This window comes from Opisthorchis viverrini, assembly GCF_000715545.1.
Source record: "Opisthorchis viverrini unplaced genomic scaffold opera_v5_103, whole genome shotgun sequence".
Taxonomy (NCBI): Eukaryota; Metazoa; Platyhelminthes; class Trematoda; order Opisthorchiida; family Opisthorchiidae; genus Opisthorchis; species Opisthorchis viverrini.
This window is the reverse complement of record NW_008751758.1, coordinates 486,726-513,651: the sequence shown is the minus strand read 5'-3', so window position 1 is coordinate 513,651 and position 26,926 is coordinate 486,726. Positions and strand designations below refer to the sequence as shown.

The following is a 26,926-nucleotide window of genomic DNA, read 5'->3' as shown; positions in this document are numbered from 1 at the left end:
AGGCTGTTGCCTCTCGGTCTTTGTCAAATCACGGACGTCGGATGTCCTCGGAGGGACTGATCACAGTACTCACAATGTTACCACGTCAATAAAAATAGGCTTGCTGAGAAGTCAAATTGCAAGTGGGTTCTGGCTGTGACTGATTTTTATATAAAACTAATTTATACATTTCATCTTCTTCGTTGACGAAAAGGGACCTGAGTGGAAGAGCTCCATGGATAGTACTCAGCAAGGTCACCGTTCACATTATCTTAAACGGCACCAGGCCAAGTAATTCCTTGAAGTTTGCCGAAAAATTTGACAGAAATTCTCGTTTAGCCAGCCATACAAAATCGGATTAATACATGCGGCCAAGTGAACACAAAGGAGACATATGGCATGAATAATGGTGACATTTCTGCCGATCAGATATGTTCCGGAATGGCTCATACCGTTTGGTTTTGAATGGTTAAAATTTGGGTAAGTGTGATTTGAGGTTTCCTGGTTCGCCAGCGAGACTAAGCTTAAAATGTCAATTCTTTGGGTTTCGACCATATCCATTGTTAAGTTAAATACGTGTAGAGGTGTCCAGGACAGAATGAATGTGAGTGTGATTGCCAGCAATAGGGCGTTTGTCTTGATCTGACGTCGATGAACCAGGCGGTCGCGGTCTGACTGGTCAGTGTTCAACAGACGATTTGGATCCCGGAAGGGGCCAGCAAAACGCCTTGGAGGTCGACCGTTTGATTGGACCGTTTCCGGACCAATGGTAGTAAACATTTCATGCTCCGAAATAAAATTCGAAAGGCGAATGTCCTCGAATCCTGAAGACAGCTGATTCCTCCCCGTCCATCTAGATTGTGGCCTGTTCAGACGACTAGATATCAGCTGATTTTGTGTTTGGTTCTTTTGGCGTGTCCGAATCTTTAAGTAAATTCTTGTGTAGGCGAAACCCACAACCGTAACTGGAAACAAGTACTGTACGACAAGAGTAACACCTCCGTAAACAAGTTTGGCCTTGCGCAATCCGTGACTATCCAGAGTGCTTGCCGAGCATACGCTTGCATCGGAACGTATAATGCCGTGACTGACAGACGTGAATGCAATCATTGGGCAGGCCAAAAAGAGAGCCATGATCCAGATGCAGGCGATTGTCACCAGAGCCCCAAGACGCTGCATCTTCTTTCTTTGTGGGTATACAATTACCTGAAAAGAGGGAGAAAGTCCTATTATATGTTTAGATTAGTGGCGGCTTGGAGAAATGCAACAGAAATGTTCCTGATGGAACAAACGTATTTGTCTACCTCTTTGGGAAATTCAGTTTCCCGTTTAGACTCTGACAGCAAATTACCAATGAATATTCTACGATGTGATAATGAAGCAAGCTAATTCCTGATAACCGTGCGATACAAAATATCACTAATAAAAGTATCCATTATACGGGTTACATTGGAAGCCCGGATATATTCTACCAAGAATGGAAATCACTTATAAATAGATACCGAATTTCAAAGCTGATGTCCTGTTTTGTGACCATTGTAGTGTATTTTTTAAGCTTTGAAATATCACATAGTTTGTCAGCTATGGATGGCTTGTTTTCCACTATTTCTGAAGTGAAAAGACGGTTTCTGACAACAGCAGTAACATGCGTAAATTCTTTTGCTTTCCGAAATCTCTAATCTTCCAATCAGATGGTCAGAATGATGAACAAGCACAATAACAAGACATATATATATATATATATATATATATAGCAAAGCAATGTTAGTTTACTTCATTCGTATGTATTTTGGGCTTCATTTAGTTACCAATTAGTCAGCCGTCTTATTTGCATCAGATACTGGGGAGTAAAGTCTCAGAAAACAGCAAAAAGAACAGTCCATTTGCCGCAAAATTTAGCAACGCTTCTATAGGGGTAGTACAATAGGATACTCGTGTAACGGTGATACTACTGACGAGGAAGGCATGCGAGTAGCATGTTTTCTTCATGTAAATTCGCTTTGCGTCGCTTGAAAAGGGAGACCTGTTGCGGAACTTGTGGAGTCGCTTTGTAGTATTTGCTTGGATTTAAGCAACAGCCAATGAATATCTAGTGAAATTTTGGAAGACGCGTTAAAGAAAAGATGGATGTTCAGTTTTTGTAAATAAGATGCAAATGAGAGTTTTGCTTCCCTGTCCAATAGTCTGTAAGTAGTCAGTTGGTATTTCCTAATAAATAACTCCGCAGCGAAGGCCTTCTTCCTTTCACTGGTGGCTCACTGAAGGCCTAAATGGAACCATCTTTGAATCTTGAATGACCTATTAATCCTGGAGTCATTTTTTAAAGGACTTAATTTATGTGAGGCTTCCTCCCCTGCAAAATTCACACCCATACACTGCAGTCTCAATTGATTCGGTTATAAATTGTTACACGCGTTTGGCTGCAACAAAACACGTACAAATCTGCCATATGCGTTCCTAGTCGTTACCGGGGTAATTTGATCGTGAGCAAAACAGAAACTACTCCAGATTGCAAGATATCGTACCGACGCAGAAATAAGATCGTAGGATCTCGCACTTGTAGGGACTTATGAAATCGACACCTGTATAGACCTATACCTCAATAATCTACTCAGCATTTGCATGAAAAGGGACGATGTATGTAGGTATATCGGTCCAGTATGGGTCTCACATGTCACAGCATTATAGTTATTTCGTTATATCTTTTCACTTTGTCTTTCTGCGGCAAACTTGTTGATTGGTTTTGGATTCACAACTGAGTTGATCCAGCTGACTGTAAATTACTTTGATCAACAGTCAAGAGTGTAGCACCAATTGCAAACTCTATCAAATGCAATTAAACGAATTACAAAAAAATAAAATTGTGTCCATCGGTCAGCCAATCCAAGTATTGACCGAAGCTGAGCTCGCCAGCTACTGATTATTTGATGAAGCCAGATTTCGAACCTGGAGATTCCTGCCATTTCATCAGGTTAAATAGTCTTGTCCTCAATAGATATTTGGTTAGATTTGGACAAAAAGTAGAGCTTCGTGCTCCAAAACGAAGCAATATCCATGGTGGAGTTTACTCCTTGATCAGCCTTGAAGCACTGGCTTCTGAGTAAATTTATATTCACCACAAGTTCCAAAGTTTACCAAAAGTTCGTGGACGCCACTCAGAGTGTTTCATTGCACAACTCTCAACGGTACTTCGTGAGTGCTTCAAGTACGCAAACACTCATATTTTGAAAATTAAGTCAAGATAGTACAAGCTATATAGGTTGCAAATTACTACTCATCGGACAAAGTCTAAAAGGAGAAATAAGTGAAAATTTTGCTTCTTCCTGTATCTATTTTAGCACCGACATACTGTCATCAACTGTCTATCCGAAAGCGAGGAACCGACCTGGTTAGTCGGGATTTCGTGAGATGAGACAATGGATGCAGAGCAATAAATTTACTTTGTCAACGGGACTGAAACGTCTTTTAAATGCTGCCCCATTACATATCCTGTTATTTAGGCCACTTTCTGACCACTTTTGGACCCGACAGAGGGCTTAATTTAATCTGAATAAACGACACATAAATTTTATAGACACACCATTTGTCATAGTAGTAAACTGGTAACAAGCAAAACCAAAGGTTTGGAAGACAAAAAGAAGTGACTACAAAATTGAGAATAAGACCAACAAATTATTCGCATTATTTTTTGCGTCGTCAATAAGAAAATGAAATCAAAGTTACATTCAAATCCACTAGTAAATATCACTTTTTTGCTTGACTTAATTTTCCGGGTCCAGTAAGCTATAAAGCTTGCAAAAATAAAAGTAGAACACGTGACCATAGACCTTCAAAAATTAAATAGAATATTCCGACGAATTGGGTGTAAGACAAACTCTATGTCAGAAGTGTCTGCATTATGTATTCCCTTGCGATTTTCATGATAAGCTTAGCGCTATTCTGCAAAGACTCAGATGGGAGCGCCTGCAATAAATCCAAAGTGATCCAGGTAGGATGGGCATTGAGAACCCTACCATGCAAACATTTTGGAAACTTTCAAAATGTGCGGACAAAATCTCATTTTCATGTTTGCAGTATGAAACATGAACCGTTTTTCGATCTGGTCAAGAAGCCAAATCAGTCGCCAACATTTGTTTGTCCGTGAGCCGCATTAGTTTTTGTGAAACCAATGTTCTCCCATAACTTCAGGATGCACATCTTTATTTCCTAAACCATTCATATTGCTCTATTAAGACAATAAGTCTGAGTGAGAAGCTACATCAGATGGTCTCTTTTTATCTTCTTAATTTGTAAAGTGAATGGTAAATAAACCCAGACAACATACATATTGCAGCCAAGCAGGAAGTTTTGGCCGGGTGGACTGTTTGATCGTAATCTCTGTCTAACTGTCAAACTGGGTGGAGGAATTTCTAAGTGACTAAAAGTGAGGAACAGAAATCATTTATTGCTGCCACACAGTGCGCAAAACGTGACCCATTTCTCATGGTTTTCCCAGTTTCCGCTCACAGAATCTATGGCTAATTTCGTGGTTGACAAGCTAATGAAAAAAAGCTACGAAATTTTTCACCTAAGATTCGCTGATGAAAATCTTGATTCGGAATATATAAAACATACAGTTTATTTAGTAGAAAATAGGGCATCACGTGGGCACTTTCGACGTTCCATTCATTTGCATCCTTTATGTGTAAGTTCGTGCTACTAAACATGCAGTCATTGGGCACGTTAATTGCAAGATGTAAATTGTGGAGTGTCCCATCCCATATATGTTAAAGATCGTATTACCTGCAGTTGTATTCTGTAAACTTAACGTTTATGTAGCAATTAATTCTATACATCTTCGTTTTAAGGGACTACCCTAGATGTTACATTGTTCCGTGGTCGTAAACAACGACTAGGAAAGCTGATTCTAGACTAAGAATCAACAAGCATGCACTCCAATATCTTAATTCGTTGCCCCACTTGGCACGTAGGTTTTAGTAATCCGTCAAAGAAACTGCCAAAGTAAGGCCACTCAAGATGGAGTTTGCATACGTTTTTCTATCTGAAGAACTGTCAGCAGGCATTCCATGATTTTGCTGTTTAAGTTTTGAGCTTACCAAGCGCGAGGAACCGTGTACCTCACTACTTATCACAATATCCAGATGTCCTACATTATTCCTGAACCATGGGGCAAAAGTTTACGCAAAACAGTCTCGAGTAAGATTACTGGAAGGTAGGCTGAACTAGACCATCAATGGGGAAAAAACTATTCTGTTATGTTTACGTCAGTGGATGAAATACACAGTGAAATCAAGCGCATTCGTAATGGAGGTAAAATGGTTTTCCTCTGTTTTTCATTCCCTTGGTTGCGTCAATCCACCAATGTATTTAAAATGGATAAAGCTTTACATGAGAAATTATACGTTCTCAAACACTTGGCGGTGGTCTACGAAGCGAACGGAAAGGCATCATGTCAACTTAACTCTTTGGTTGGATAAATTGACCCCGTTAATATCCTGTCACTTGGTGCATTTTTAGTTAGTTCGAGATAGCTCTGTAACTAAGGCACCAACTTATGGACCGGATGGTCCGTGGTTTGAGCTCAATTTTAGTATCTTTACTGCTGCTTTCTAGGCTTTGGCGACTTGGCAGTGGCTCACTTCTTGTGCTTCCGTTGGCAAGGCATAGACACTAGACGATGGACTAGTTGATTAATTCCCAACATATTTCTGAATGCAGTTCATAATTTATTGCTTGCGCCTAGTTGGAAGCTTAAACAAAACGTATATATATATATACTATTTTATAATATCTGTGCCCAACTGGTGCTTTTTGCAGAGCTCCAAGACACGTCGGGAAATGTAGGAACATGGTTGAAAGTGACGCTTTCGTGTTTGATGACTAGTGCAAGCAAGGTCATTTGCTAAACACTCCTTAGCGTATCGTAGTCATACGTAGCCCGTGGAGTCTTCAGAACGGTACGTGCATAACTTTTTTTATACATATTTTGGTGACAGCACCGGTAAACTTGCAAAAATTGAAACAAACGTTTCTTTTGAAGATGTTTTTTAAAGAAATGTTCCACCAACATGCAAAAAAATTGATCTGTTCTCAGGCACAAATGCGAAAAAATAAAATTTGCCCAGGTGAACGAAAAGAAGCATATACCAGAACATAAATTTGTTTGGAGGATTATTTGAAGTGATTTCTAATTGTGGTTAAGCCAACAAAGTCAAATTACTGCCCGCCAGTCACTGATCAATTATGTCCATTGGATGCCCGATCTTTTCTGAAACAAGTAATTGCGATTTCTTTGGTGACCTGAACTTGAGCGACCATTCGTTAGAAAGCATCGCCCGATAGCTAAAAAAACGCCTTATGCCTAATCGTGAAAGCATGTTTAACCATGGTCAACGTATCCATATGCTTCAAGCAGTTGGTCTTATTCGTAATGCAACAACTTGTTAGGCTGTAGTTCACTGGTACTCATAATCTGCCCTAGAGGAATGATTGAAATTTACGCTCAAAAAAAGAAATTGCTCAATGAAGTCACTGACAGACGGTGCAAGCAGCGGGGGCCTTTCCAATAGTGGTAACCATTGTCACATATATTCATGACTGCACAAATATCACGTTCTTTTTTCCCGTATAAATTGTCATTTGATTACTACGATAGAAAGAATAACTTGGAAATTTTAATTTTCTGCTACTCCAATGCAGTCCACCAAGGTAGAGAAAATTTTCAACAATTTTCGCTTTCTGGATGTTGCGTTCAAACACAAAGCCAAGCACACCGGAAGCCACATTGTCCGGCTAACAAATTAACTTCCTGAAATGAAATATGAAAAAAACTAATGAAATGTCCAGTTGGCAGTTCAAGTAGAGAATAAGTCACAAAAGAGGTAAAATTCTCTGCCAAAAACCTCAGCTGAATGTGAGTGGTCACAAAATTCGTGGAACGGCGCACAAGAGACCAAGCGTCGCAGCTCCGCAGCTCCGCAGCCAAAAAGCTGAGCTGCATTTGACCATCGAGCAAAGTGATGGAAATTATAAAGTGCGTAAGAGTGAGCTGATCATTACCCTCGGGATATTTATTAGCACACGTGAAAACATCGTTCAGTAGTCATTGAACGTTAAACAGAACTTAAAGGTTAAGACGCCCATCCAAAACTTATTTGCGCTGACCTACCTCATTGTATTAAGTCCCGCTAACTCTGTACGAGACTAAGCGCACAATTCATCCCTAAGGATTGTGAAAATTAAGCCAGGCCTTGAAACAATACAAAGAAATTCTAAAATAATGCAAAGAACGCTTTTCGGGGCTGCATAGTACGTAGTGTTGAAAACAAACGCAGCTTCATGTCACTAATTATTCTAGCAGAAGTGATCCTGGAAGCATCTGCATTTTCGTATGCAACTTGCTTTAATGTTGTAAACGAATCAGAAAACACAAACTGCCTTTGTGAGGAGCTTATTCTGAATTGGAACAAATTTTCTCTTGTCATCTATGGAATCTGGCTGAAGAGATCTTATCATAGGATCAAGACGCCGAAGTGGACACAACTGAGTCTGCATTATTGCATGCGTTTAACTCAGCCGGATTTAGTCCATTGCTGAAAACAATATATTGTCGTATATGCATTCGAGATCTTTAATGAGAGCGTATCCAACAAGAAAGATTTATGTTCGCTAAGGCGTTCACTATTGAGAGCGGATCTTTAAGTTGTAACCACTGAGCAAACGCATGGTACAATTTGGCAGAGACTAAAAAATGTCCACAACTTATCCATATCGTTTCTACATCCACTAACGTGTCTGGCGAAGTTTGTCTACTGGGAATGTATTCATGAGAGAAACTGGACCGAAAGTTGCATAAATTTTGAAGCTAAATTGTCACTTCAAACCGATAAGAAACAGAGTAAGAGAGGGATTCTGGGTGAAATGTCTCCCTATGCGAGTCGTCCAAGCAGAATGAAACATTTTATGTCAGTAGAAAGCAAAAATTAAATGAATTATTCCGTCTTGTTGTAGTAGATGATACAACTTTGCAAGGCAAATGTCATCCACACAAACGGATCAGCTCTAGGCAGTGATTGACATCGGTATGGGTACTATAGTCCAACTTATCGGCAGACAAACAGGTTGTGGTCATAGTAACTTCAATGAACGAAATTGCGGCACACTCTGAAACCGGACGATCCTGTACGCACCTTACTTTACAACCAGCACCTCGGCAACTAATCAACTTTCCAAAGTCTTAAGATTGGACATAGAATCTCCCTCAGTACCTATATTGGCAGAATTGGCATACTGTTGATAGAAAATCAACAAATATAATTTCTAAAACTTATGATTGTCATATGAATGCATTTGCAACTGGTCAGTCGGTCACGTTATTGTTCACGCATAATTTTTTTGAGACAGGATAGACTTTAAGAATCTGGATGACCAGGGGATATTAAGGGTCAGCAGGATTCAAACTTCCCGGTGGCATATACTTGCAATTTAGTACGATGCTGAAATGAAACTGGATATAACCCTAAAAACATACGTGTTTACGTTAAAATTACACAAAACGGAAACTATCTACTGACTAGAATTAAAATATTAGGCCTAAATTTAATCATTCGTGTTCTGGGTAACAAATTCATTGATTTTTAGCCTAAAATAACACCAAAATCCGACGCTAGATCTGTGCAGTTAATTTGTGCTGGCAAAATACCACCAAAGTTGTTTCTCACGTTATTGTTTCGTGCATCGTTAGAATAATCCTGGGCGCATACTTATCAGACGGTCCCTAAAGGCATGATTAAACTGACTGCGTCAGAACGATTAATCGTCTAAAATATCTATCAATTGTTCCGCAATTTGTTAACTTAGGACAAAAGCACATGATCAATCGATGGAAAAATGAACGCTTGCTGTAACTGGATTAGACGCATTGGGTTATTTCAATTGAACGCAAGCCATTCTATCAGGAATCTAACGGCCTTTAGTGTATATTTACCATAGACTTTAAAAATATTCCAATTGCACCGATATGGACTTAGGTTGTAGTGAACTTGTACGCAGCTCCTAGTCACCCGGGCTCATACTATCGTTAAATTACCCTTCCCAAAATATAACCAGATAATGAGAATAAAACTGGGAGACTAAAATCAAGTAAATGTTTTCAACCATTATTTCCAACCCAAACTGACTTGCTCTTTCAGTTCTGGCTTTTAATCGGCTGAATGCAGGCAGTCAGCCGTGCGACAAATGACAACCTTTTGGGGAATTTCACCAACAAATCCCCCGAAGCATTAAATAAAGTGTTAAGAGTTTATCACTTAATTGCAGAATCTGACGGTCGTTTGTGGAGGGAGAAACCAACAAACCAATTTATGACTTCATCGCCTTACTTTCAAGAAATACTGTGTCAATTTAGGAATTGTTCTGTTTGGCGAAAGTTTGCGTTCCTAAAGTAGGATAAGTTAAATTCCATCGAATGATTTCCAGAAATAAAAAATGCAAACTATTTATTAGACTGCCTGGCGAGTGTGGTTGCAAAAATGATTTTATTGTTTTGCTATCTATTAAATGCATTTTAAGAATTTTTGACTGGATGCTTATTTTTGAAATTCTCTAATATTTCACATGTAACTACATTTCACAACAAATCATTAAGGTGAGATTCAGAGAAAAACCTACCAACGTTTCATGAGAACTATTTGCGCACGTTATTTGGATCCTGCAACGGTTGGTACTAGTGATTGAAAGAGTGGTGCTAATATTATGACCAAATTATTTAGTGTTTGGGCTGCAGACCTTGTTGATTGGATGGATGGAGCAAACACATGAACTAATTACAAGTGAGGAGGTACATTTCATACTTGCTAGACCTTCCTTATCTCAATGCGCTTCTCACTGCAAAATGTAGTATAATTTTTTTCGTAGTTAGTTCACGATAACCAATGAAGACAGTGAACACAATTTCCTGCACTACATATCCTTGGCCATTATGAGAACTGAACTAAAGACCTTCATGCGCTTGAATGACCAAATGTGGACAACAGACATCATCATTATATATCATGGTACGCGATATAGACAAGTGAACATTTTGTACAATGAAGGATGTGTTTGTTGGCAAATGCCTTAAACGGCAGCCCGGCTGTCTCGTCTGCCGTCTTGTCAGCCGGCTCCTTTTATCCGGATACCTCATTCGATGATCGAAATCTGCTCAGCTTATTCAGGTTTGGTCAGTAGTAGGAAATTTACTGTTCTAAAAATGTGTAAGGTGGTTATAGAACAGATCCTTTTAACAACAGATATCATCATTATATATCATGGTACGCGATATTGAATCGTTGATCACCGTGTTCGTAGCATCATTGATTTCGCGCACCTCTCACGGGGGTATGCATTGCATTCAGAGAAGCAAAATAGATAACTACTGGAAAAACTTTGGTCTTGTAGTGTGAACGTACAGATTAGCGTGTAAGTGGAAAAGCGTTGTAGTGGCTGAGTCGGTATACTGCAACAACAAAATCTCCCAACTGAAAACCTTAGATGATTTTTTGTGTAACAAAAATAACGGACGCAAGTAATTCTTGGATCAGGTAGGGTTCACTGTACGGCGGAAAGTGTGATTTCTGGTGTGCAGTCCCCTATAAATATTTTCAGAAAATTCACACATTTCCTTACTCTTTTACTGTTGGCTTTATCACAACTACTTAAACGTACTATCTCACGTCTCCTTCCTTTAAAGTTATATGTTACCGGCTGTGTAAAATGTTTGATGAATAACATTCCAGCGTTTTTAAACAAGTAAACCCAATGGAAAGGGTACAGAGTTGGTTTTTATTATCTGATAATAGGAGATTTAATCAAAACTAACGTCAAAAACAACACAAGGGCGTGTTACTCGGGAGCTGAGGGCCTGTTTTAATTTTAGCATGTATGCATTGCATTCAGAGGAGCAAAATAGATAACTACTGGAAAAACTTTGGTCTTGTAGTGTGAACGTACAGATTAGCGTGTAAGTGGAAAAGCGTTGTAGTGGCTGAGGCGGTATACTGCAACAACAAAATCTCCCAACTGAAAACCTTAGATGATTTTTTGTGTAACAAAAATAACGGACGCAAGTAATTCTTGGATCAGGTAGGGTTCACTGTACGGCGGAAAGTGTGATTTCTGGTGTGCAGTCCCCTATAAATATTTTCAGAAAATTCACACATTTCCTTACTCTTTTACTGTTGGCTTTATCACAACTACTTAAACGTACTATCTCACGTCTCCTTCCTTTAAAGTTATATGTTACCGGCTGTGTAAAATGTTTGATGAATAACATTCCAGCGTTTTTAAACAAGTAAACCCAATGGAAAGGGTACAGATTTGGTTTTTATCTGATAATAGGAGATTTAATCAAAACTAACGTCAAAAACAACACAAGGTCGTGTTACTCGGGAGTTTGTGGACCAGAATTTAATGAAAACGTGACAATTTCCTTACACCGTCATCAATGCGCTCTATAATGCACCGCCAAGCTCGCCAAAAAGATGACCGTCACCGACCAAAAACTCGTTTTACCGAAATGAGTGACCATGTACAAAGCATTTTGATGGGACTTGTAAGCACTATTTTCCAGGGGTATAACATCGGTTGTATACTTGACTAAGGGGAAAGCCAGAGCAACAGATATCGGTGTGAACATTCAACTTCCATCCATCTAAATATTCGCGTAAAAGAAAAATGCTAGATGCAAACAACAATTTTGGAGCTCAGTATATTATAACAAAACTTTCTCACATTTTTGTTTCAAAGTTGTATTTAATGGATGCATAGTTTGTTTTTTTGTTCACATCTAGGGTTCCGTCGTCATGAACAACACATGTTCTTTCACATTAATAACATTCTTTGTCGTATACTTGACACCAAAAATTGGGAGCTAACTCATTAATCAGGTGAGATTTCCTTTAAAAAAGTACTGGGTAGGGCAAACGATCAAAATCCTCATAATGTTGTATAAAAATCGCGAATAACATCCGAGCCTGGGTTTAATACGACGCAGATGCGCTTGCAGATTCTGGACAACAACGCAACACAAAACTTTCCACCGGCTCTGAAAATCGGGATAATACCTGGGTATTCGGGAAGCTGACGTCTACCGAAGTAAAAAGTTTGAATGCGGATGTTAGTAGTTGCATGAGTTGGTTTTCCTCCCGTTGGTGTGGTGGGATTAACATGTTACGGCTAGGTTGATGACAGCGCTCGATTTAATTAAATTTGATGTTTACCTTTTTAACTCTGAACCAAAGACGCAGTGAAGTCAATAATATGAAGTTAAGGGCGGTCCTCTGTTATTTAGGTGGGGTTGATTTTTTTACACCAGCCCTCTTGAAAGTGTTGTTCGGAGAATGAGTGGAAATAATGAAGAATAAGGTACTTTGTACTGAGATGAATTTTGCTATTTCATCATTGCCTAGGTCGTAGGAATTCATCAGCCCTCAATCAGGCTTACAAGATGAGAGTGTTGCACATTTGGTTAAACATTTGTGAAAATTCCACGTTCAGGACGGCTTAAGTGTTAAGGTTCTCCTAAGGTTCAGTAAAAAGCTTGTGTAAAAGCTGTAGTAGCATATAAGTAATGTGGTCTACTGTTTGGACGAGAAGTTAGTTTCCGCAATGCATGCTTCAATTTAAATCGATGTAGTTTTTCAGTCTTGAACTGATGTATTATTCTAGTTTCAATGAAAGATGGGAGAAAATTTTGGAAGGCAGTCTTATTTTGAAGACTCATGTCGTTCGGCGACTCTTTTCGTGTGATAAAATCCAGCTGACCAGGCCACTAATTTAGCAAAGAATTGGTTGTACTCATCACAAAATACAACTATCAAAGTAAACAAAACAAAAAGCGGGTAATCTAAAGAAAAAAACTTGTTAGGAGATTTGAACATATTGGAATATATGATCTGGTGCTTTCAACGTACCTGAAACCGATCTATAGCGATCGCACTGATATTCAAAGTAGATACAAAAATATTAGTTGTCTGAGCCGTGGCAACAGCTTTGCACATCATCTGCCCTAATGTCCAATCAAAGTGCCAGTACAGGATCCGCAGCAAGTTGAATGGTTGAGTGAACAAACAGAGAAATAAGTCACCAACAGCCAGGTTGGCGGTAAAGAAGTTGTGTGTAGTGCGCATTCGGGGATATCGACAAACTACGCTTATGATCGACAAGGATCCGAGCGATCCAAATAGCATAAAGGTTGCGTAGACAAGTATGATCAAAATGAGCTCGTGTTGTCTCAGAAGATTTTCTTGTTGTGTGTCAAGTAGAATGCTTTCCATTAAGCCCAGTAAGTGAGACCTTTCATCTTCCGGCACGCAAGTATTAAAATATTCCTTTAGTCCTTGTAAATAGCCTACTGATGTTAGCTGAGGTTCTTGCAAACACAGAAGTGAAATGTTTGTCAATACTTCACTGGTATCAACCGCCATATCGGATCACCGTTACTGAATGTACTTGGTGGAACAGCTGCCGACTGGATTCCAAAACATACTTCCTCGAAAGAGAAAGCACAGATTTTCAGTGCTTTGTCAAACCGTAGAACCAGACGTCGGGCAAAGATCCAATCAGCAAATGGTTTTGGGCGACCATTCCGGCTGCTCGTTTACTGACCTAGATTGCTGATATCATACGGACATTGGTCTGGAAATTCCGCGATTCCTGTTTTTAATTGGCTGTCCAAAAGCAGTGTCTTTGAGGCGGACAAAGCGGCTGAGTATTCAGTACAAAGTTAAAAATGACCAGCTGTATGAAGTCCTCTGAAATTTTCTGGGTTTATCCAAGGAACGGTCAAGCATAAGTTCAGGCAGCATTCAAGAGATGGCGCTAAGTAAGAAAGTTGGGTAAAAAATGAATGATAATGACCATGTTCTCACTGACTAAATGTGAAACGAGACCACGAGAATGATCCTCCCATCAAATAGTTTCAATTTGCAACCAAGCATGGGAAATCAGACAGGTTTGGTTAATTGAGATTTAACCACTCCTCCTGTAGGGCCCAACACTGCTTCATAGACGTTGCTGTGCAAGCATCTCACAAAGGTGGAAGACGTCCAGTTATAATAATTCCCAGTGTATTTGCTGATTTAGCTGGTATGGCGCAGAAAGTTATACGGAAGGAAAATGAAAACATTGGCAAGGATATTCCAGATTTAATTGGAAAGGCATTATCGAGAGAAGCTTTTTAGCCATATGAAATATATAGGCTTTATATTTATACAATATATATATATATATATCAATTAGTTAAGGAACCAAAGCAGTGGTGTCAAACAGATGTTTTAACTAAAAATAGTTGACACGGTTATGTCCCTTAAAGACTTTACTTTGAAGACTTTGCTTTGAAGATATGTTCAAAAATGCATGGCCAGGAGTTCATCCAGTAAACAGGTTTTTGTACTCCTAATACCTGAAGTTCTGTTTTACTTGACAAATCTTATCCATCTGGGATTTGAATGGTGATAAAAAAATTTTGCCTGTTTTTAACGGAATAAGAACTGATTGTGAAGAAATTTTTGGCGTTGTGTTAAATTTGAAGAAGTGTTTTTACTCATTATTTATTATTTTGGTGAACTGGACGGTAAAACATTAGGCTTTCACAACATGCCCGTGGAATGTTGTTGATAAAACCGTCCTGTCAGACCAAGCTACTTGATCCCATACACGTTCCATGATCACGTGAATGTACTCCGTTTATCCAGTTGGTGGAGGTTACTGAGATTAACTGAAACTTTATAGGAACAGAATAGTACGTAGGTATTATTTTTTACTGCATCATCGTAGGGTATTCCTAATCAATACCTCCCATAGATATCTTTCCTAAAATGAAGCATCTCTACCGTTGAGTTGCTAAGCAGGAGCCAAAGGAAGAGAACATTTGGTTGTTGGTCTGTTCGCCAAGCTTGGCAGTTGGACTGCAAACGTTTAATCACCAATCGAGGTGACATCGTCAGTGCAGGGTTGAGTGGGTCAACTCAACCCTTGACTGACGATGTCACCTCGATTGGTGATTAAACGTTTGCAGTCCAACTGCCAAGCTTGGCGAACAGACCAACAACCAAACAGCGCACCCGTGCTACCTACATTCCACAACATTGAAAAAAACATTTCCAATTTCACAGATCGTGTGTTTACCCCATAGTTGAGGCACTTCGATGAAAACGCACTACGTACTTTGCCCGGACTCGTTAGATGGAGAAGGCTTTGTTACCTGCGCAGTCGGAGAATTAACATGCAACATTATTCAGTAGGTTTAATTTGACTTAATTATACTAGGCCACTAATCTACTATTACTTCTAGAGTGATTCGGAACAGGTTATATTTGTAATAAAAAAGAATAGAGCAAATCAATGCGGAGTGATTTACTGTTCAACACCATTAACAGTAAACGGCTCAATGCTTCCTGTTGAAGCGAAGACACCGGTGATTCCCGGTGACATCAGTGATCTGGCTCGGCAGCAAATATGCACTATCGCCGTGCTGCACAAGTAGATTCAAATCTGGTGCATGCGAACTTAGTAATTATCTAGAGCATTCAATCGAAACGAAGTGGGATCTCCTATCTGCGTTTTGCCTAAATTGTTTGAAAGCGCTTGATTGTAAATAATTATCTCTCGATGTAACACCACTTAGTTCAAATGAGAGTCCCTGCATAGCATCCAAATAATTTCCCCTTATCTGGGACAACAAACGGAAGATCTTGACAAAGAAGATTTGGCCGTTTTGCAGCAAACTTAATGAAAAAACTTCATGAACAGAGCAGTCTACTGAGTTTCTCTTTATGTTGATTATATTTTCAAGTAAATATATTTCTCGAATAAGTTTATCATCACCCCTTCAAAAACCACTTCCTTTTTGAAAAAATTTCGTGAGTTTCCACAAGAAGCTCTTATATTGCAAGCTGATTACCTGTTTTTTGATGGATTTACCTCTAGTTGGATGCTTTTGAAAGATTACAGCGGAATGCCCGACTCTCCAAATTTTAAAGTTGGCTTGATTTTCTACTTTCTTTTTATGTTTGGGTCAGGTTAAAACGGGAGAACTGGAAGCTGTTTGAGTCACTTATTTGGTAGATGCGCCCTAGCCACTCCAGATATCTGGTAGCGGCACCTTCAGCACTGTAGAAATAAGCAATGGGTTATGTTACAACACAAGTATTGACGAATAAAAAGGTTGTTGATAAACTTTTAAACTATTTGTTTACCCCTGGGCAGCAAGTGAAAAATTTTGAGACACTTGTAAACGGACATCATGACTTTACCTTATTCTTAGCCCACAAGTATAACGACACGTCTCCTGTTATTAACTGATTTAGAAAGCAAGTGCCTTGGAAAACCTCCATTCTAGTTGTGTTGCCTACTATGGCATAAGTTATATTCAGCTATGCTTCTAAAGTTCCTATGTTTCTAAAATATTGTTCGAAGCCACATAAATCGATCGCATAACAGAACACTTACTTATACTCTACATTCACAAGCTTCCTAACAAAATATATCTATGGTTCCAGAGCTTTTCTAAATACGCAGCCAGTTTTCGTGTCTCGGGGATGCGTCTACGTTAACTCAGTTTTGTTTTGATAATCACAAAAGATGAATGCAATGAAAAAACAGCTAAATCTGTGGAAGGTTTTGACGTTCGTTAAATTGAGTGCTAGTCATAAATTTGGTTGTATGTTGTCCATTAAATACTCTTTGCTCTTTGTCCCTGCCTACTGCAGCCGACGTTTGCGAATCGCTGTCTGGGTCGGAGAATTATTTACTTTGCATCTGGAAAATATGCCTACCTATTGAGCTGAAAACAGAGCGCAACTTACGGTGGCCGCTTGTGTATTTTGATCAGGCATCCATACCACTTCCAAAAAGCTATCAATGTGGCCGCAGAATCTGCAATATCCGACAGATGTATCGGATCCGTCGTGGATGGAACGTAGGCAGATGTCAAATAAGAAGTTTATTAATTGTATTTTCAAAGTGAGTCCTATATGCCGGTAGGATGCGTAAACTTTTGGCTCCGAAAGTCATTGTGGCCGGTAGCAGACAGACGTGAAGTACAGTAGAATTTCTTTTTTTTGCGTTGATAATCAGGAAAAATCATCCCAAAATGAGTCTTTAAAAGATATGAAGATAGCTTACTCCAACTGAGTATTTCATTCTTCTGCAACGTAGCAACGAGGAGGTCAACCAACACCACAGATACCCCACAATTAGATAAGATGTCATGCCACTACACTTCCAAGCTCACACATTGCACTTTTCGAAGCTGATCGGTTGTGGAGTCAATTCGCATGCGCAGAGGATGTCTTGTCACTCACATTGAACGGCACAAAGTTATTCGTTAGCTCCTCGAGTATACAGTTCTGTGGATATATTCTACAGTATTTGGATTGGTTCGTTCATTTTTCGTCTTTAAGCTTAAAGAGATTTGATTCCTTTTTTAGTCATTTTGCTCGTCCCGGTAATATGGCAATCTACCAAAAGTAAAACTGGGTCCATAATAACAATATATTTATGTATTGTGAACCGTTCTACTCGCCTGATCCCTACTTTGCTGCTATGCGTATTTTCCAGTGCACACGTGGAACGCATTATCGATACAGAACGTTTCTGTATCAACTTTTACCTCGGTATTTGACTTAGATGTAACTTATTCCCTTTTATCTGATTTTGTTTAAAACGGAAATATTATTCATTAGCTTCAGCACCTTAACAAGTACCTAGTCCTTCTAATCTTCCTTATTCTTCGAATTTGGTTTCAAGGTAGTGGAATTTCATTGTTAGAATTACTGGGGCATCGTCATCTGAATTACATACGCCTCCAAAAATGCTTTGAATTTCAGTGCGCAATACTCATAAATGGTCACATGATACAGATCTCAATTTTTCTTCTATTGTCCGAATGTATGATGTGCCACAACCACAGTATTCTTTGAAATTACTACTCGCGAAGAATTCTGCCACTGATTTAAGCCAAAATTTTTATAATAACTGTTTAGCGGTTTCAGACAGAATATTTATTACCACCACGTTATTAGTAATGCATGAAGTAGTATATGTCTTTGCTAGTAGGAAAAGAAAGAAGACATTGTCTGACTGCCTGTCTACACATCTCACTTATCATCCGACCACTCGGTTGTCATATCGCCTGCAGCGTTGATGACAAACGAAACACGTTGTCATAATGATGATTGTTTTGCCTCCACATTTCAGGTACCTTTTGAATCTATTATCGTTCATTTGAACAGCACGGTCACAGACATAAAAAGCGAATGCAAGCGATGAAGTGAAAGTGTTACAGGAGGATATGAGATAAAAGGAAGAAACGTCTCATTCCACGTCATGTCATAAGATGAAACCCAACGTATGTAAGAATTTTTGGCATGGAAACAGTCGTGTAAATACCAACACCCGAAGAAAGGTTAAACGATGCTGAGTGCTCTTCAAGGCGCGGTAAGCGCTAGCACAATCAAGACTTGCACATCATGAATAATGTGTTCATCATACTAGGTGTGGTGTGGGATTAAATGGCAAAAATGTACATTCAACAATGCAAGCGATGAAGTGAAAGTGTTACAGGAGGATATGAGATAAAAGGAAGAAACGTCTCATTCCACGTCATGCCATCAACAATTCCGGTCATAAGATGAAACCCAACGTATGTAAGAATTTTTGGCATGGAAACAGTCGTGTAAATACCAACACCCGAAGAAAGGTTAAACGATGCTCAGTGCTCTTCAAGGCGCGGTAAGCGCTAGCACAATCAAGACTTGCACATCATGCATAATGTGTTCATCATACTAGGTGTGGTGTGGGATTAAATGGCAAAAATGTACATTCAACAGCATGTGCAACGCATAGAAGTGTCGCAAGTACGCATAGAGCCCACAGTGGGAAGCAATCACAAGTCAGTGACTGTGATCTTGGGAAGTCCCAGTCCAGCAACAGCCCTGGCGGATTGAGGAAATCAGATTCCCCGATAAGGGATGATCGTCGGTTGGTGGACAAAAAAGTCGACATCACAACCAATTGCACGTAGGGCTGAGGTTATTGCGAGCGAATATTCATCAGCGCCATGCTTCTGATTCTTCTTATTCTACACACTTACTCCACGGCCGTAGGAGGTTATGTTGACGTCTGTTGCAGTTGCTCGGCGCTCCCGAGCAGCGATTAGGTCAGGTTTGATTAAGGACGTTGAAGTATCTGCCCTCGTCTCCTCGAAGACGGTGTACCCCAGTCGACGGAAACGTTTTACGAGTTTCCTTGCAACCCAATTATGACGAGCAAATCTAGCGTCATGTGTGATCCAGCAGGACTGCAAAATACGCACCAAACTCTCCGGTTGGCCACAGTTTCCACGACATAAGATCAACTGGCCATAATGACTATTTCGAGGGCTTCCAACTCTCATCCTGATCAAGTTGCATCGGAGCTGGATACCACCGATTATTATCCGAGGAAACATCCGTTCTGGAAATGCAATCCATCGATTAGAAAAAGGCGAAGCGACCGATTCTTGTAAGCCGCGACCGTCAACACTGCTGGGCAGACTGTCACCCCGAATGGCCACCAGCTCTTCCTTGGTGTTTACGCATGCACCATGGACTCGCATCGAAAGGGTGAAATCCCTAACAATCTTGCCAAATACGGAATCATTGACCACATTGTATAGTACTCGGCGCTGAGTAGAAAGGAGAATTTCCATACGCGCTCTCCCCTGCATCAGGATTGTTGCAATCAGACTTGGGATACCAAGTGACCCATGTTACTTACTGGCTTGGATGCAGCTGATCGAAGTGTCCTTCGGTAGACATATCCAGAAACAAATAGATTGCCTGATTTAGTTGTCCGACCTGTTGAGTGTATTTTGGTGGACTTGGCCAAGCACGAGCGAACATGTCAGTCTCGGTATTAGGTCGTTCCTCGTTATCGCCATTATTTGATGCGGCTTTAACAAGGCACGTGTCACCTTATCGAGCTGTTTGAGCAGATGCTGTCGGTGATTTAATGCCCCTTTCTCCTTGAAAGTAAAGAGGATGCCCAAATATGTTACGCTCTCTGTCAGACCCAAAGGGGTGATGAGTTATTCGGCGAAGCAAAATGATTCGACTGAAACTGCTGTCACCGTGTCTCCACATATCACAGTCGCTTTCGTTCTTTGGGCGTTTATCTTCATACCAACTCTTCCCAACTCGATCGCAACAGCTTTAAACTTCTATTTAGGGTGAGCCCGACTTTCTGCACACACGACCCAGTCGTCAGCAAAGACATAACTGGCATCCCACTTGCAGCATCGACAATTCAAGGACCTTTTAAATATCCTTTACCATTTGCGTAAGCGTTTCTTCCTCATGTCTCCTTCTGCCTACCCGTCAGAAAATCCAGCACTCTTAATTGGCCGGTTTCATGTTGACTCTTTTTTCACACTTTTGAACGGTGTGTTATTACGTTTCCTATTATTTTAGGAGTGTTTTCTACGGAACTCTTTGTTTCTTAAGAAACTTTATCGTTATTCTCTTTCGGCACTTTTCTGAGAATACTCATTGCCCTATGCTCAGGCCCCTTTATGCTACTAGACCTGAGAGCATCCCAGAGAATTCATGCTTGCATGGCATCAAGGTGCTTCTTCTAACTGCAAGAAAAATTGTTTGCTTGGTTGGCATAGTCAGTGGCAACAACGACCAATCTGTCTGAACAAAATTGCAGAAGGGGGTATTTGCGGGATCTAAGCTTTCATTTAACCCGATATTTCACAGACAGCACAAGAGGGCTGAAACGATGTACTGTCAATTCCCCTAATTAGACTCCCAGTAATAATCAAATTATTGTTATTTTCCATTTGCATGAGTGACCAGCTGCATTCATTGCTAAGTACTCAGCATCAACATCCCGTTTGCACTTATGGGCAAGAATCCTATCAGAACATGGTAATCTTCTGCGAAAAAAGTGAATTCTCCCCAAAGTTATACAGAGCCCCAGCTTGGATGTACATCTTATCCTTGATTGTCCAGGCGACATATCATTTTTAGCCACACTTACGCTTACACGACTTTATTCATCAAAAGACAACTGCCATTCAGTTATAAAATATAACTCCTTCTCATGACGTATTGTGGAGACCGCAGCTTTTAAACTACTGCAACACAACCTTGTCTTGTCAAAAATATCCCTTTTCAGTTACACTTTTATCAGCGTCTTTCAACTCTTGTCACTGGAATCAGCTCTACGCTTCCTATCATGTTTGTTTTTGTTTAGATTTTGCGAATTTCCCGAAGTATCAATAATAGACAGGCAAGATGTCCGAAATTTGAGTGCGTTTCTAAATCTTGTGCAAATACAAACCATGAGACAAAATTTCGTCTGTTTGACTAAACATCGCATGATGTTTACACTAAAACAGGTCCATATTGCCTCAAGCAGTATCGAAAGCGGAGGATTCACCGTGTTTTCGAATTTTTCTCGCTTTCAATTAGCCCGTGTAACTCGTCTTACGTGATCGCTTACGGAATAAAGACATGACAGACTAAGATGTAAAGAGGCTATATTATTTACTTCTCTGAAGATCGGTGGTACAGATTTGTCCGGGTGGGCATGTGGAAGTTGTCTGTGGTTATCTTCGCCCTTGTCACTGAGGTCGTTTGAAACTCGAAGATTATGCTGTAGTTAGATGGGGTGAGCTTCATTCGTCCGTTCTTTGCAGACTTTCAGAAGCCTCATTTTCAAACCATTTTAGGTATAAAAGTTATCCGATTACATAGAACGGAAATAACTTATTGGAAGACGCAACCAGAGTACAAACGCAAATCAAACTTCTGTCTCATGAACAAAACTACCTCAGCCAATGGTAATAAATAAAGCTGAATTTATGCAAAATAGCTCGGCAAGTCATTCAGCCTGGTCGAATACGAAATAGGATGGATCGTTGAGGCGCTGAATTAAATGTATAAAATCCATATAAACGAAATGAAACATTCACGATATTTTATGTAAAAACTGGGAAACTAGTTGTGAAGTGCATGCAGCGATAATGTACTGCACACCAGCACAGCTCCAAAAAAACATGGCTATCAGTTTCACACAAATGCAAACCTTGAACTTTGTACCGTTTGCCAAAACCCATGGGAATGAAACAATTTACGGCAGTGGTGTAGGGTAAAATGATGCGTGGTTTGTGTTGAAACTAATTGTATTACCAAAAACCTTATCATACTAAAAATTATCTGCCCTTGAGTTGATAGTGCGGACATCCCTTTCGAAAATGCTCTCAACAAGGGGATGTTTCAGGTCAAGAGCTTCAGCTACATTTGTAGATGAAGACATACAGTGTGCAACCCTGCCTCCTCCTTTTTGATTTCGGAAGGTGCTGAATGACAACCGTCTGGTGTCTCATCTGGTAATTCATGCTTTCACATAATACTTTGTCAGTCTCGGTTGCTTCTTTGTTCTGTTCGTTGACACAGTTTCCTTTATTCATTTCCTTCCAGACAGTCCATTGGTACTTTTTACTTTGCTTGTCAGCAGCCCTAAAAGCGGCTCGAATCCTGGGCCGGCTGCTCGCATCTTTTTCGGAGCCCCATTGAATACTGTCTGAATGTTGATCTGGTGCATTACATTGAACAACTGAACTAACATTTGTCTGTCCGTAGTGTCTCGCCCTCCCTCGAGAACGACATTCAAAGTTGTAAGGACTTAATTTGATATGGATTTCTTTGACGTGCCAAAGTGATAGTAATTGGGAGAGAAGGTATGCTACGCAAGCTGTGCTTCATACGTCTTCGGATAATAGAACGAAAAGTAAAGAATATCGTAATTTGGTCGTTTTTTAAAGTGGTTTTGGAGGTCATACTAAGCTTATAGCCCGGGATTTTAGCTACCGCTTTGATTCTAAGAGAATGACAATGGTATGATATTTTTCTACATAACACGCGTACAAGGACCTGGTTGCACTGATTTACCCAGCAACTAGTTTTGACTTACATCCACTGGCATTCCATCCGCTCAGGCAGGGCATGTTGTAAACAAGTCCCTTTCGACCTGTCATACAGACAGGCTTTGGCTTGGTTCTGAGTGGAATAAAGCCCTCAAAGTGTGAATTATATGGTCTATGTGGGTCTGCATCACAAGCTTCACTGGATAGGACAACTACAGATTCCATCAATAAGAAGTGGTTTTTGAACGAAGACATATAGAGTGCTGAGGAATTTCGGTAGCACATTAGCAGAATCAACACTGTCTTAAAACGAAGTAGTGCTATCTTCAACTAATTAAAACGATGCCTTTTAACTTTGAATGCAGATAGACATTTAAATAACACGATCAATCGGGCAGAAAATGCCGGACTTATTGCTGCATCAGTGTTATCTTGCTGCTATCAGCCTGCAAGACAATCAGGTAAAACTAAAGCTTATAGTGCAACATCAAATGCCTCCTTACAAGTGTCCTTAAAAGAAATCACTTGGCAAGCTAGCTAACGCCAACATATGGTGAGTGTGCCCCATATTCGATGCAAAATTATACCGTCATTTTTGGCTTGTCCCGGAGCAAAAATTTATTCATTTTAACACCGAAATATCAAAAACGCACTACATCAATATTATTGCCTAGTAAATATTTTCCCTGAATAAGGATGACAACGATACTTCTCAGAAACAATTCGGGACAATAACGAATGGTACTCTATTACCGTAGGACGTAGGATTCATAACACAAGGAGTGAAAACAATTCGTGAAAATACGTAAATGCTTTTTGTTCTATAAAACATCTGGGGATCACCCAAACTGGTAATGATCAGCCCAATTCAACCATGATTAGTGGACCCTAGATCAACCTATCTGCGCGCCCACAAGCCATCCCAATCCAAACGTAATTCCATCTTAACGCGCCAACGACGTGATCTCGCCTAACAATGAAACGTTTGCAACCACACTGTCCAGCCCAGCAGGTGAACCAACAGCTTTGTAGCTTTTTCATAAAGGAAACTACTCACAAGGTTGCTGAAAACTCTTCGACAGCCCAAGACCGGTTTCCCTCTTCTTGGAGCTCATCAGGTGGGCCGAGTTTCCGTCAACCTTATGTTCCAGCTCTTCAACATCGAAATCACTTGTGAGATTAATTCTCTATAGAACAAGTAGTCTACTTAGATCATGTAAACCATCAGCACCCTGGCAGGTGCTTTAAGGTGGTGGTAATGTAATCTATGGGCTGTAAAGCGAAAGCCATTAGTACCAGTTGAATATGATCACACTCCATTTGTTGACCATTGTGTGTGTTCGGAAATGCTTACCGAACACAGATTTCACAAAATGGCTGAATTAGTTTTAGGAGTCCATTTCAGGTGCACAAGACAGTTAAGGACCAGCCTACATGCGAATTTTTAAATGTATAAAAACGTATTGGGAAACAATGTCAGAAATCCAAGTGAACCATCCAAATGAACCATGCTTAATTAAATTAGTTTTGACAGGCCTTGGCAAACTGATACTTACTTCACAATAAAGCTCTAAACAGGGATCAGTATAAAAACGTTAGCTACCTGGTTGATAGCGGTCTTTTGCCAATAAATCACACGCAAATATCAGGTATTGGGTAAGTTACCGTTCTCAACATTACTTCAAGTAACCCATTGACAGTGAGGCCTGGTATGAATTGACAGACTCTACCTCACTCAATTCGCCAACAGCAATTCATACGATGTACCGCGTGCTGAAGTCTCCAAAACAAAGCTGCTTCCTGCTGATACAGAAAAATCAAAGACCATTCGAAGAAAGCTCCGTTAAATACGGGTTATCCTAGAGATCATTTACATAATTTATCATAAATCTCTGACAGTCGGCCGGGAAGTAGAGCCCATTTGGTTTTGCAAGACTACTGCAATTTATTCGATTTAATGCGAAAACCCATTAGTCAGGAATGTTGTCCAACAGAGAGCCTTGGATGAAATTGCGCCTTTACTGTATTACCGAAGATGTGATCTGTGTGGTCCAGATTGGAAGCTCTACATTGTTATTTTATTTAAATCACCGATAATGTTTGCTTCTGCTGGCTTGCACTCTTTCGGACGTTTGTTTTGTGCTCTAGCAAATGCTTGATTGTCCAAAAAATGATAATCCCGTAAAATTACTTGGGTTAATTTGCTTTCGCTTGAATCGCTCAACTTCAGGCAAACTTAAATTTCTCATCTGGTCTACATTATTACAGGCATTCGCAACGTGATTAGTTATGAAATTTGTCCCTTGTTTGTAGGACACGGTTTGTAGGATGCGAAACACAACTGGCTGATTGTACTTACCTGGTGCAAGATCAATTTGTTGTCAACGATAGCTGTACCGCGTCCAATCTCCACACCCGATATCCAAATACTGTTCGGTTTATGTCAACTTCAGCCAATAACAATATCAGGCACGTTCGCATGTGGCTATATTCTTGTCACCAGGAGAAATGTATATCGGGTAAACTATGTAACTGTACTATTGTGTTCTTCAAGGGAGATGTTGAGTAGGTTAATTAAAATAAAAGCAACCCCCAAGCAGCAGGGGTAAACTATTGCTCGCTCCTGGCAGAAGATGGTGACCATCCAGTTTTTAAGCAGCAGGGTAAACTATTGCTCGCTCTTGGCAGAAAATGGTGACCATCCAGTTTTTATTTTTAAATTCGGTGCCGAATTTAACCACACCTGTACAGAATAAAATTTGCCTGCGTAAGACTTTCATCTGGGTTGTAAAAAAATTTCCTAAACCCTGGCTTTCATGTGGGCCTGGCCGACAACTTGTGGTTGTGGTAAACATCATTCTTCTATCTATAATTTGTCCCAGTGTCCTGCATCAGTGAGCTGCGTAACGTTCCAAAACCAACCTTTGCCAAAAGTGTGACACAATTATCGTTCATTGGTTAACTGGAAAAGTGGGTCCGGAAAATTTCATGTGGTGCTTTGATAAATACCTTTAAATACGATAAGTCTACTTCGTTTCTGGCGGTTTATCACGCTTTCATTTTTGACGCAGTCGACATCAAAGTCAATGGAATAATTTTTTGCCCACGTATATTCAACAGCGCTGTCTAGCAGAATTAACAACCCTTTTAAAAATTGCAGAGTAGTATATCTTAAAGGAACATAAGCTTGGTATTTTATGGTGACAATTTTTCTAGAATTGTGTTAATGATTATTTTTCTGAGGTTCACTGAGGGTTGGTGACAATTACCATAACTAGGGTTGCGGGATTAGATGTAATAGTGCTGGTAGTAAGACTCTGAGCTACTGTGTTTTTGTTTTTTAGTAGATGATCATCCACTAGCCGATTGGATGACCGATACCCTTTGACTGGCTCGACGGTCAATGTTTAAATAACCCCTGAGCCTGGTTTCTCTGGTACGTATTCGGTAGCCACTTGTCACTGGACCCTTCTATCTGTCAGCCAGTTCCTTCGATTCGAAATCCTTGGTTGTCTTTAAGACTGCGTGGGTTGTAAGACTTGCGAAGGAGTACTGTAATTCCAGAAAAACCTCACTTGTTTCACACCACACAATACTAAATTTATCAAATTTCAAAGGTGTATATATGTTCTGCATTTTTCTTCTGAACGGAAAATTATGGATATTTTATCACGTTTACCAACAAATGAATTTCGCTCTTCATCATTATATGGAAACTTCACTCAGTTTCACCAAATAATATTTGTATCGGTCCCTGTATTCAGTTCGGTATAAAGATTGTTTTTTATCTTTTAGAGTTGTTCTCCGGACACATCCATAATCCGAGTTGAGATACTTTTTCGATTTCCAAAAAATCTCCTGCATATTATTCCATGGCGGCCCCCTTGGTAACACAGCAAAATGAAGAAAAGGCGTCTTTTGTTTTGATTGCATTCTGACATCATCTTCCCTATAAAAACCCAACGAAAATCAGCAACCATAAAAGCATTCTTC

At 39.9% G+C, this 26,926-nt stretch overlaps 1 protein-coding gene across 1 annotated transcript; it reads right to left on the bottom strand.

Annotated features, from left to right (window-relative positions):
* Nucleotides 1-246: 246 nt before the first annotated feature.
* On the bottom strand, nt 247-23,188 carry T265_05432 (hypothetical protein; the record flags this gene model as incomplete). Its single annotated transcript, XM_009170439.1, has 4 exons — nt 247-1,185; nt 19,112-19,745; nt 19,777-19,951; nt 22,981-23,188. 4 exons carry the CDS (start codon nt 23,186-23,188, stop codon nt 247-249), a joined length of 1,956 nt encoding a protein of 651 aa, XP_009168703.1.
* Nucleotides 23,189-26,926: the final 3,738 nt, after the last annotated feature.